General features: G+C 38.2%; 1 protein-coding gene across 1 annotated transcript in view; it reads right to left on the bottom strand.

Moving 5' to 3' along the window:
- LOC124777751 (transcription initiation factor TFIID subunit 9-like) overlaps positions 1-3,254 on the bottom strand; it is a 106,435-nt gene extending 103,181 nt beyond the window's left edge. The window contains exon 1 of the mRNA XM_047253253.1: positions 3,035-3,254. Within this exon, the coding sequence (XP_047109209.1) occupies positions 3,035-3,155 (121 nt within the window). The 5' untranslated portion in view covers positions 3,156-3,254. The remainder of the gene's footprint in view (positions 1-3,034) is intronic.
- Between the last annotated feature and the right edge of the window lie 9,839 nt (positions 3,255-13,093).

Here is a 13,093-nt window from a genome sequence, read left to right as displayed (position 1 = left end):
GGAAACATTTGTAAGTGTTCTTGCTCTATATGAAGCTAGTAGTGTACGATAACTAACTATGGGGAAAAAAATAGACTCTCATACATCACTCCTTGTTTGTTATTTTTGAGCCTAAAAAGTGGATTTTTGAAAATTTGGGCATCAAACTTGGAGGTAATTTTGACTGGTTATTTTTGAATTTAGGGTATTTTGTGTAATAGACAATGTTGTACAGGACACTTTTCTAAAAACAATCATGTCAATTGCAATGTTGTAACATAACCCAGCAGAAAGATATTCAAATTTTCACTAATGTCTGCAGACTGAAAAATCGTCGCGCACCAGTAAAGATGCAAGATAAATTATTTTAAAAAACTGTTTTGAACTTCTCAAATATAGGGCAATCACACACAAAAAATTAAAATATTTAACAGACAGAAAGAGCACACATTAACAATGTTTCTTTTTTGTCTGTATTAGTTGTACTGACAGACTGATCTATAGCACACCCCAAGGTCTAGGTTAGATTGGAAGGGGACAGTTTGGTTGCAAGTTGGCAAAGCCAATGAATGCAAATATGAGATCCTAGATGTGACATACTGGTATGTCATGTAGCCCATGGTCTAGGATAGTTTTAAAGGTGACAAGATTGGTTTTGAATTAGTAACGCAGTATCGAATGCTAAGCTCAAGAAAGCAATGTAAATGCCATCACGTGGTTTAGAATATACTGCACATTAGAACAGAAAGAAGGCCAGCATTGATGATAATGGCATCCTTCTTTTTTTTATTGCATTGCAGATCTAGATTTTAAATGACAGCGCAGCTATCATCAGTGCATTATAAGTAGTCATGTAGACTGAAGCAATTATAATGACACATTCTAATCTAACTCAAATATGTACACTCATTGATTAGTTGGATCAGAATATGTTGTTATAATTATGTTTAGTCTACATGACTGGTTATGATGAGGCTGTGACGATAGTTGCCATTTCTGTTGAAATCTAGAGAGAGAGAGAGAGAGAGAGAGAGAGAGAGAGAGATGACATGACCAATGCTGACCTCCTTTCTGTCCCGGCTTACGTCAAAGTCATGGGGCACAATCATTCCCATGGAATCAAACATGCACATTAAATATTTAGGTAAGACTTTATAAAAGGCCATCAGGAAAATCCAAGTTTGTTTTCTATTTTTTGTGATCAGTTTTTACTGTTGAAAATAATAACACATTTGCTCTTATATAATTTTAGCTGATATTGCTACAAAGGACACATGACTATTCCGTAATCTGACAAACGCATCTGACTTGATAAATCACTCGTTACTTATCTAAAAAAAATAAGGATGTATATGATAATGAAGAGTAGTTCAGCTCATTTGTAACAGAAGGGAAGGAAAATTGTATTGTAACATTAAAGTCAAGCAATCATGCCTCTGAAGGAAAAAAATTTACACAGTAATTCCACAGGGTCAATAGTGTGCCCCCCTCTTTCATGTTTCTATATAAATGACTTACCAACATTATTTATGTTCATTTAGCCTTAATTGCAGACTGAAGATTAATTCTAATTCAAAATAACTTGCCTAGAAAATTTTAGTGTGACGAAAATACCACAATGGAGAAAAGCTTGAATTTTGGTTGCATCAAACTGGACTAAACCTAAAAACCCAGATGTTACAACATGAAACTAAACAAACAGAATGGAGACATCCATCAATCTGCCGTATCGGCTGTCATAACTCTGATTAGAATATCCTTGTAAGTTTTCTTGCATATAAAATACATCATATAAGTTGCAACAATTAGTAAATGATTAGAGTCATACATAAAATTTATTTTGGATGTAACCTTAAGGTAAATAAAAGACTTACAGTTGTTAAGCTTAAAGCCTGACAAAAAGATTAAACTGTAAGATCCCTATAGCCGAGGCCTACTTAACAAATAAATTTACGATCTGTTTGACATGTGCCAGGAACACGAACAAGAAAAGGAAAATTCATTACCACTGTTACTGCAAATTGGTAATTTGTTATGGCACACAATCATCTGGAGAAAGTCAACAAATGTCCCAAAGCTACCACATAATACTAAAGAAATTAATGGGAAAAATATGTATCGGCAAACACATTTATGCGGTCCTGAATTTCTCCCACAAAAGGCAGCACACACCTGAAAGTTTTTTTTCTTACTTGAACAGCACTACTAAGAACTGTATAATTCTATACACACTGTTTAAAACACTATTCCCAAACACCAGGGCAGAGGAAGTCAGAACTACTAGCCTGTACAACACGAAGATTGGTTGCTTGAACAAACTACTCTCTCTCCTGTAGCCGAAAATGACTATTAATCTCGTGTAGAATCCACACATGACAATTTCGCAATTTCCCACCGTCTTTGAAACTAGATTATAAATTTTCCAATATGATGAAGCACTCAAGTAGAGGATATATCTTCATAACAGCTTAACGTAAATTTCGCTGTTACAGCTTTTTACTAATGTTATTTTCTTATTACAATGTAATACACAGTTATGCCATTCCAGGCAATAACAACTAGAAATTATGCACTAATTCCGAAGAATATTAATAAATAGTCTGTGTGATCAATTCGATGCGACAATATTTTACAGGGTCTCTAGCACACAGAACTAGTAAAATAAATTACGAAATGTGTAAAACAAATCTAGCTTCTGAGTGATCAGTTGCGTGACTTTTGAGAGAGAGAGAGAGAGAGAGAGAGAGAGAGAGAGGATGAAGCTCTTCAAGATATGCAGCTAACTGCAACGAAGTACAATGTCACTTCTACATTCTTCTGCTGAGAGTAGCCCAGACAGACGGGGCTGTCCGATACAAATCGTCGGCTTCGACCAATGACGTACGAAACATGCGACAAACGCTGTAAACAATACGGCGACTATAACCTACAGATCTATCTATCACCACAAACTTTTTTTTTGTTCCAGATTCGTTTGCTTCACCAGCTCACAACCAAACTGTCACCTTCTTACACAACAAATAATTTATTGGCATCAGTTTATCAATATGCTTACGATACGTGAATTCCAGAAGTTGTGTCAGAACTCGTTGATCATAGTCCTGTATCCCCATGTCTTTCATTATTGCCAAAATTACTTGTGCATCTTTCGGCATGTGCCTCGGCACTCCCGCCATAATCAACAAACACAAGAATTACAGAGTTTCACACAATGAAATATAAACACCAACAAGCTCACACACGCTCCAATAACTATTCCATAGACTCAATTGGCAATTGGCATCGAGTCGACTGTCGAACGGACCGATATATGTCTTTGCGATGATCGAACAGTGATCTCTTTATGTGTTCTTTGCAGTCTGCTCGGTGAAGCGTCTAGCTGCGGCATATGCGGAGGACTTCGGACTATCGGCGGCACCAATAACGTAGTAAGTCTATGCGTTCACAGCACCGTATCTCACACTGTGGTGCACTCTCTAGCAGACAAATAAAAGCAACAGTTGCTTATAAACCAATTTACACGCTCTGTCACGTCAAGCCACGCCTATTCATTCCGCAATGTACTTCAAATTGTAGAAGTCACACTGGTCGTCAAGGGTACGTCACAACATGTCATGTCAGTCAACGTTTCTGGGGAAGAAAGTTTTGAAGGTGCCGTCGTCTGCTAACATCGGACCTTAACACATTTTTGCCGCACTTACACATCTGACAGTAGTGAATGTTGTGTTTTTGTATGTTCTTAATCTTCACCATTTTGCTTCTTATTTGGGACAAATTTCAAATATTCCACGACGGCTTGGATATTTTTTCCATTGAGTGTTCTTCCATTAGCGAGGTTAGATATCTGAAAGCGAAAAATGATGTATGTTTGACAATACCGGAAGAGGACAGCTCCATGTTTGTCACATTACTGTGCCACCTCGATGAGCACGCTGATGTTATTTTGTCACCCCTGGCTACCAAAAATGCAACATGGTGAAGATACTGTTTATCCAGTGCCTCGTACGAATGCTGCAACAACACTTGCTTCAGTTTATTTATGATGATCGCCAGAGATGTCTCCAAATATTGATTGATGCAACAATTGTGCTAGATTACAGTCCATGAGCACTATGGATTATAAATTTATCTCCCCAGGTACAGTTAATTTTTATGGACTGACTCCTAACCGTGTTACAACAGTGACAATGCTTTAATTCACCAAACAATAATGACCAGCCCTACCTCACTAGGGAACCATGCCATGACACGCAGCAGCAGGCAGCCAAATGACTCTGAGCATACACGGACACCATCAAGGATGACGTCACCTGCACGCACTGCGGCAGGGATCCCCAGCCAGCCATAACAAATGCATGGCCAACTAACAACGACTGACCGTTCACCAACAAGAAGACATGACTAGGCCTTTGTTGGTTTCATGACCGTTTTGGCGAGAGAGAATGAACTGTGCAACATTTCATGAATATCCACATGGGATAAAGATCCAGCTCGTTGCACCAATTCAAGTCGCCTAATGCCTTGTCATGTGAACCAATCTCATTACACACCATTCTCTTGGGGCAGACTCTAAATCGTGGATTACCCTTGCAACCAATATTTTCTCATTGCCACTGGGTCTGAAGTGAGTGTCATACCATGCGAACGGCCACAAACAGGAAAACCTCTGTTTCAACTCCAGACTGCAGACGATTTGTACATTGTTGTGCATGGAACTACATATCGAACCTTGGACTTAGATAATTCTCTTGGCAATTTTTCATCACTGACATTGTTCGCCCACTGCTTGAATACTGCTCAGCAGTGTGGGATCCTTACCAGATAGGGTTGATAGAAGAGATAGAGAAGATCCAATGGAGAGCAGCGCGCTTCGTTACAGGATCAATTAGTAATCGCGAAAGCATTATGGAGATGATAGATAAACTCCAGTGGAAGACTCTGCAGGAGAGACGCCCAGTAGCTCGGTACGGGCTTTTGTTGAAGTTTCGAGAACATACCTTCACTGAGGAGTCAAGCAGTATATTGCTCCCTCCTACCTATATCTTGCGAAGAGACTATGAGGATAAAAACAGAGAGATTAGAGCCCACACAGAGGCATACCGACAATCCTTCTTTCCACGAACAATACGAGACTGGAATAGAAGGGAGAACGGATAGAAGTACTCAAGGTACCCTCCGCCACACACCGTCAGGTGGCTTGCGGATTATGGATGTAGATGTAGATGTAGATCAACGGTCCAGTACTGTGGCTGCCTTTCTAAGTCGTTCTCATCTCTAAACCGATTTGGTAAAGGGAACTCTCCTACACCATTGCAGTGAACATTCTGTGACAGTAATCATCAGCGCCCTACCGTGCCACACGCAAACACAACTATAGACTCCAGCTCGCAGACTGTCAATTCCTTTGACAGATACTATGAGGCTACCTATCACCAGCGCTAAAATTGCTCCAAAAGACTCGGCAATACATCATCAAACAACACGAAAAGCTTCTCCTCACGAAGAGAACCACACTATACATCGCATAATTTGCGCGTCTGCACACGATCTCATAGCGGCGTGTTTGTACTTGGAACAGCACACTCAGGAGCAGCGTCATCATGAACGAGTCTGCGGACGTCGAGCAGCGAGCAGCAGACATCCACACACCATCGGTGCAGCCTGCAACAACTATACCAGCACCACCATGGGTCGGTCCAGGGCTTTCTTCTTCTGGTGCTCATGCACCTGTTGTGTGTGCTTACCCTTCTGCATCAGATTTACATTTGCAATTGAGACAGTGTGATATTACGAAGGAAACACTTCATAAAATAAATACCACGCTGGGCTCACCAATCTGACTCAGGCCACATATGTTAGCTCCATGTGGCTAAGCTGGTTACAGAGGAGCTTTAGCAAGATGGTATTGTTAGACAAAATGGCACCTATAGACTGTGCAGTGACTACTGGACTCTTAACTCCTGTACAGTACTGGACATTTATCCTGTCCATCATAAATATTCAAGACTTCGCACATTATTTGGCATATGGCTCGATCTTCAGTGCGCTGGATTGTGAGAATGCGTGTTTTTAGATCTGGTTCCCTCCTTTTTCCCATTACAGGAGGGTATGTTCCTTATATCAAACGAATTGCGTAGATCAGGAAGTATTTCACAGTTTATTTGTATACTTCAACACTTTTACATAGTTTGACATTTATAAACAACAAATATGTATGCATAATTATATAAAGTGTGCATAATTGTATAAGGTTAACATAAAATCGTCTCCCATCCAGCGCAAGTTCATTTTACACTGCTTTACATAAAAAAAGTTCATTTTTAGGATACAGCTACCGTAGACCAAAAAATGTGCTGTTTGCTTTGCAGTACAAAGAATTTCATATTACAAAATAATTTTTTTCAGGCGCTTTCGCCACCAGGTGCTACCATCAAATAATTTCGAGGTCAAGACATCTTGTATAGGTGTGAAGTGCCCATTATACAGAGACATCTTGTCATAAAGTTTTATTAGTGAAAAAAGGCCCCTAAAACATAGCTTAATCATCTCAGAACCATTATTATGAGCCCAAAACCATGTATTCACAATGTCAGTTAAAACTATATTTACGCATCAAACCGAATATTACATGAGTATTTTGTGTGCATAAGAATGGTTGCTTTGAACTTCTGGATCTTGTCAACGGATAATGATACAGAACGAAGTTTTAAGATTCCCTGAGAACATCATCTTAAGAACATAGGCTAAAAATTTCGACAATTTGCCATGAGTAGAAACCGTAAAAGTGGCCATCCCCACAATTGGTACTTCTGGTACCCAAAATCATGGCTTTTCGTGTCTCTTGCAAACGAATAAAGATTTTCGAAACAGGGAAAATGGTGTTTCTAGATAAATATCTAAGGAATCTACGTTTAACAGTTGAGCCATTTGCTATCCGTTACTTACTTGGGTAACTGCGGCCCACAGTGCAAAAACAGCAAAAACCAACTTTTGTGGTTTGCTGCATCAGTTTGGTACCTTTGAACCATGGACCTCGGCGATTGATAATGATATCAAAAAAGTTTCGAAGTTTCCGAGAACATCGCCTTAAGGACAGCCGGTAAAAATTTCGACGATTTTCATGAATAAAAATTATAGAAGTGGGTATCCTCAAAATAGGTACTTTGGTACCCGAAAATCATTGTTTTGGAGATTTTCTTCAGGAATAGCCAATGACCAAATGGTGCTTTGTACGCTGCCGAAGGCCCGCCCTAAACCATACCTAACACAAAAGAGCCAACCGATTTGCTCAATTTTCCTGGGCTGGAGGACAAGTGTTACATTTATTTTGATCCTGTACTGTAAGTTAGATACAGTATGCCAGTTCTTCCAGCAGGGATACTAACGGTCGCTGGGTCAAGGGGTGTCCAAATTACTTGATCCTTTATCTGTGTGATTAACAGAATTTGGCATGACCACCTGAAAAATTGCCTCTGTTTGGAACATATAGACTGACACTGGCTGTAATCAGCTCAATAACCCAAAATCATATTACTTTTAGAAGAAGATTGCTAACAAACAAGTTTCCAATGCAGCAAACCACAATAACTCGACGTCCAGTTTTAATTAAGGCTTCACATATACCACAGAAAACATAGAAATTGTGTAACAATAAAACATCGTTATTAGCCAAAGTATACCCTCAGTTATGGCACATTTTCCCTCTAACATTAAAGCACAATATAACAGCAATATCTAGTAGAGAACGTGCAGTAATCAGGTTTCAGCCTCCTATACAGGGTGTATAAAGGCACATTTGCATGCCGTGCTTGAGTTTCCTCGGAAACGCGAAATCTTAATTAAATAATTAATCTCTGACAAATAAATAAAGCCTATGGCACAGAACTGCAGCGCTATGCCGCTGATAAAACAAAATACAATTATGACACTCTTATGTTTCATTAAGAAGGAGGAGGTCTTGTAGAATAGCTGAGGCTGGAACACGTATATTTTATTAACTGGCACACCGCCATTTTTGATGTTATATAAGAACACTGCGAGTTGCAATCTTACTAGGCACTCGATTCTGTAAAGAATTTATATTTATGAAAGTAAGTTGAATTATTTAACTGTAGGCTTATTTGTTGAATATATCTGATTTAACTAACTGTGTAAACTTTTTTATGTTTAGTAGACAGTCACCTCTGTACGACATATTGACATGGCTGGCAAATTATTCTAATATTGAGATTTAGATTTTGAGTCCGCACCTACCGCAGCAGTCTTTGGAAAAGTTTTAAATACGAAGTCCGATTATTTGAGTCTTATAAGCAAATATTAATTACAACCAATCACTATAATATGTAATTAATAATTAATAATTAATATTTTATTTTATTTATTTAATTTATATTGGCGACTGCGTGTTGCACTTGTTATTTTGTCATTTGTTACATTGTTCTCTTTGTTTCATGTGAAAAACTAACTTTCTGGACCTGGACTTGAATATATGAGAAATAACAAAAATCTGAAGATATTTTCCAATCCTAAAATTTTGCGGGAAGACGCAATGAAGCTTCCAGCAAAATAAGGTAAGACGCAGCATCTGTGCATTGGCAGGCTTGACCACACGCATAATTCAGTGTATTAGCTCTTCAGTAGATTCTGTAGTATTTCTTTCGCGTATAGCAGCTTTCAGTGATAAATTTCATTCTCGGTGCTTTTCCTTAAACAATAACTTCTGCAGCAATACCTATACACGAGTGTACAATATGGCCGACTTCTGTACGATACGTTGTAACATGGCCAGCAGCCATTAACAATAATCCCATATTCAGTTTACATTTTTAAATTAACAAACAGCCATTTTTGCTACGAGCGATTCATGTTCAACTGCATTTTATTTTAAAACCAGTGTCAAACTTTATTTTCTCGAAGCATATCTTACGTGTGGCATGGTCATAACTAGAAAACAATACGCAAAGATGGAACAGCAAAGACATACTATTCAGACGCAATCCGACTCGGACGAGAGACAAATGTTTGAAAATAACTTTACGACAGCAACCGGTAGTGACGATTCATCAAATACTGACGCAAGAGTTAACGGAAATTTTGACAATAGGCCGTCCACCAAAAAAGTTTCATAGTCTCAGTCAGAGCCCATGTTAATACATGACGTCACGTCTAATGACGCGGCGGGGGCAGATACCTTGCAAACAGCAAACATTGCCAACATTTTACAAATGCTAATGAAACAAAACGCCGAAAATATGGCAACCTTAAAGACACAAAATGAACAGTTAAAGACACAAACTGACGAAATTAAATCTGATCTCATAGCAATCAACACTGGTAATTACACTTTATGTAAACGCGTGGAACTTATAGACGCCACACTGACCAAAAAGGTGACTGAACTCAGTACGATAGAAGAAAAGACTACAAATGACGTAGCACTTTTACAGACACAAGTAAAAAACCTTAATGTCACGTGTGAAGCTCTTAATGAACAAATTCAAACATATCCTTCAGTACACGACAACCTTGAAAAACGAATTACTGACATGCAGAATAAATCTGACGATGTTGAACAACACCTGACTGACATCTTACAATCTGATGCCACAGGTCATTTTCAAAATATTAATAAAGAATTTCATGATTGTTTAGAGAACAAAGACAAACATTTTGATAGATGCATACGTGAAAATTTACCAACAATTGTCCACGACTCCGTAGCGGAATACATCACAGCTGATTAGTGATGCAGTACAATCTGGCACTGCACCCATGAGCCAATTCACCGATCAACCACAGTCTGAATGTAACGAAAATATCAGTCAAAATGTACAGTTCAGAAACCAATATACATACGAGTATGACGCACACATACCGCACAAGACAAACACACAAGAACAAAACACACCATGACAACAACACATACCACGACGTGCAAACACAAACACAAGCTATTATCATGGTAAACCACAGCAACATTATCGTAATTACTCGCCATCTGAACATTACAGTAATTACAGTGGAACAAATCCATATCATAATGCAAAGGAAGAAGAAAGCTTAATAAAACACAGGCAATTTCAGACTTTTATCCCAGAAAAACGAACCATTCATCCAGTGATTTTTCTTAAATCTTTTAGTAACGCATTTCCACGCACTTGGGAGGACCGGAAAAAGATTTCATATATTGTCGGTTACATCCAAGGCGATGCAGCTGTCTGGGCATACAGTCAAGCTGACGTATGTACCATGTACAGTGAGTTTGAGCGTGCCTTTCTGAACAAATTCTGGTCGCAATCCGTCCAGGGGTGACTCAGAAGACAAATTTTAGAACCTGAAAGTTTTAACAGTAAAAATGGTAACTTACGCAGATATTTTGAAAAATACTTGAACATGGGACATTTTTTGGACGAACAAGTCGCGTTGAAGGCCAAATTGCCTTTCAACATTAAAGAAAAACTCTTACATATTCCGGATGACGATCCAGATTATTCTTTAACAGCTTTAGATTCGGTTGACATGTTACTAGAAGATCAGCGCTTCGCGCGGCAAAACAGCAGCCACAATGTTTATACTAGTGGTATGCAAAACATGCAGGCTTGCCAACTCAATTCTGGCGCGCCCACAGTTGGATACGCGGTACAGAAAAAACAGCAAACTCACACGCCGTCTCAATACGGAAATCAAAATCAACAAGCGTATTCCAATACAAACAACAGTTACAACAGTAATAACACTTCATGCGGCAATCCATACAAAAGACACCGCAGTAACAACAACAACAACAACGGTAACAACAGATACAAATGTAACGACAAAAACACAAACAGAAATAGAAATAATAATAACTACGAGCCAAGATAGCATCAAGGCTGGACTCGTAGCGATCAATACTGCTATACCACAGCAGCCACCAGGACAAAATTGGAGCATACCTTACGACCGACAGGTAAGTCATAATGCGCAACAGCAACAACAACTGCAAAAGTTTGGAGATCACAACAGGCAATATCCGAATGTGAATATAATAGAAGTGACACCTGATACACAACCTCAATCTGTGTCAGTACCTAATACAAATGCTAATCCAATAAACTAGAAACAGTCACTTCTATGCCCCGGGTCGTGGCTGAAGAATTCTTGGGGGGCGACTTCAATGTTAATCAGTTATTAGACACCACCACTGAACAACAAAATATTGATATGCCTAATAATTCTAAACAAAAACTACCTGTTTTATTTATAAGATACAACCACTATGAGGATATATCAGATGAACTTTTGCAAGACAGTACACAATGTAGTTCAAACACAAATGAAATTGTTTTAGCATCTACTACTGGTGTAGTAGGTGGGATTCCAACTACTATTATCATAGATACAGGTGCAGCTGTGAGCATCTTGTCTTTTAATTTCTATAAAAAGATGTGTGAATTGGAGCCTGTGCCTGAGTTTCCCGCCCAAAACTGTAAGATAACTACTTCTCTAGGTAATAAGTCATGTAGGGTTAAGAAGCAAGTTTTTGTAAACATTAAAATAGGTAATGGAACCATACAATGGGCATTCCTGGTTGTACAAAACCTTGTGACAAATTGCATATTAGGATTAGATATTATGAGCGAGAAGGACTGCATTATAGACTTCTCCAAAGGTAAATGTATTTTAAATGATAAAGGCAGTGTAATGATTATTGATTTGGACAGGAGAACTCTAAAGCATGACAAACACTGTACAGGGTACAAGGTTCAGTTAGTACTTGACAACGACATTCAAGACATGCACACACACTCATCTGACACAGAGTTAATGGACTTGAAAACATTGCTTGATCATAAGATAAATGAAGCTACAGCTCTCAGTGTACATGACATATGAAACTACAGGAAGTGTTATCCAAATATTTACAAGTTTTTACCAAACGATTAGGTGTTATCAACACGTATGTGTACAAGATTGAAGTTAAGCCTCACAAGATCTTCTACTACAAGACATATAACGTACCGTTATCTCAACGACCTGCTGTGTGGCAAGAACTAAAACAAATTACAACATAGATAATAAGTAGTATAGAAATTTTCATTTCAGCTGTACCAGTGACGCAGTTGAAGACAGAAGAACTTTTCTTTCAACGCCGCGGCAATACCAAGAAGACTGAATTTTAGGTAAAATTTATGATTACGTAGCAGTGAATGATATATTAATTTTTCACGGAACATTTGTGACTGTAGGTACCACTGACTTGGTATGACACCTGATGAACCGACAGACGTCATCTGTGAAGGGACCTTTTACTTCGAGAAATAGATTAGACGCACATCTCTCAGCAAGAAAAGCATCTACCAGTAGCCAAGGCCACACAGACAATATACACACAAGCACAAAACGCGAGGAATCTAACAGTTTTCCGTCTCTTATTATTTTGAATATTTATTGAGTAGTGAAAACGCCTGGTCTTGCCTACTGATGTGATGAATGTTGTGTCTAACCTATCTTAATTTCAGATGACATCACAAAAAACATCGATAAAACCCCAGCAAAACCGTTAAAGAGAAAGTAAATATCTGCAATTCATGTAATCAAATTTGACATAATGTAATAATTTATAGCTATGTAATGATGATGTAAACATGTTTATGTGTAACTGTATTATGTTTATGCTAAGGAAATATGTGACGTGTATATGTATGATTACTTACGTTTTTTTTAAAAATCATGTATAATGTAACTGTTACTAAGTGAAAATTTGAACGATAACAAGTGCCAAAATATGAAAAACTTTAAAAAGAATTGCATTATGAACCACTGTTCACGGACATTAACATACATTACTAAGTCTGCAACTACGCAGAAACCTATGTGAAAGAAACTGTTAATGACGTTCATCATGCATCGTACCTTTGTAAACGCGATGAACGATTTCTTTGATAAGTAACTACGAACATTTAGGTGAGCTATATTTTAAAAGAAAAACTGAAAATGTGAAGTGCATAATTGGTGCATCGTCTAGTGACATTACTACAGTACCTAACTTCAAGATGTTAACTGGATTAAATGGTCACAACGTGCCTGTCCAGACAACAACACGACGAGTGGAAGAATTTTGGTTCGAACTTCA

The sequence above is a fragment of the Schistocerca piceifrons genome, chromosome 2 (genome assembly GCF_021461385.2).
Source record: "Schistocerca piceifrons isolate TAMUIC-IGC-003096 chromosome 2, iqSchPice1.1, whole genome shotgun sequence".
Taxonomy (NCBI): Eukaryota; Metazoa; Arthropoda; class Insecta; order Orthoptera; family Acrididae; genus Schistocerca; species Schistocerca piceifrons.
The sequence above is the reverse complement of the archived record's forward strand: the minus strand, read 5'-3'. Positions and strand labels throughout refer to the sequence as shown.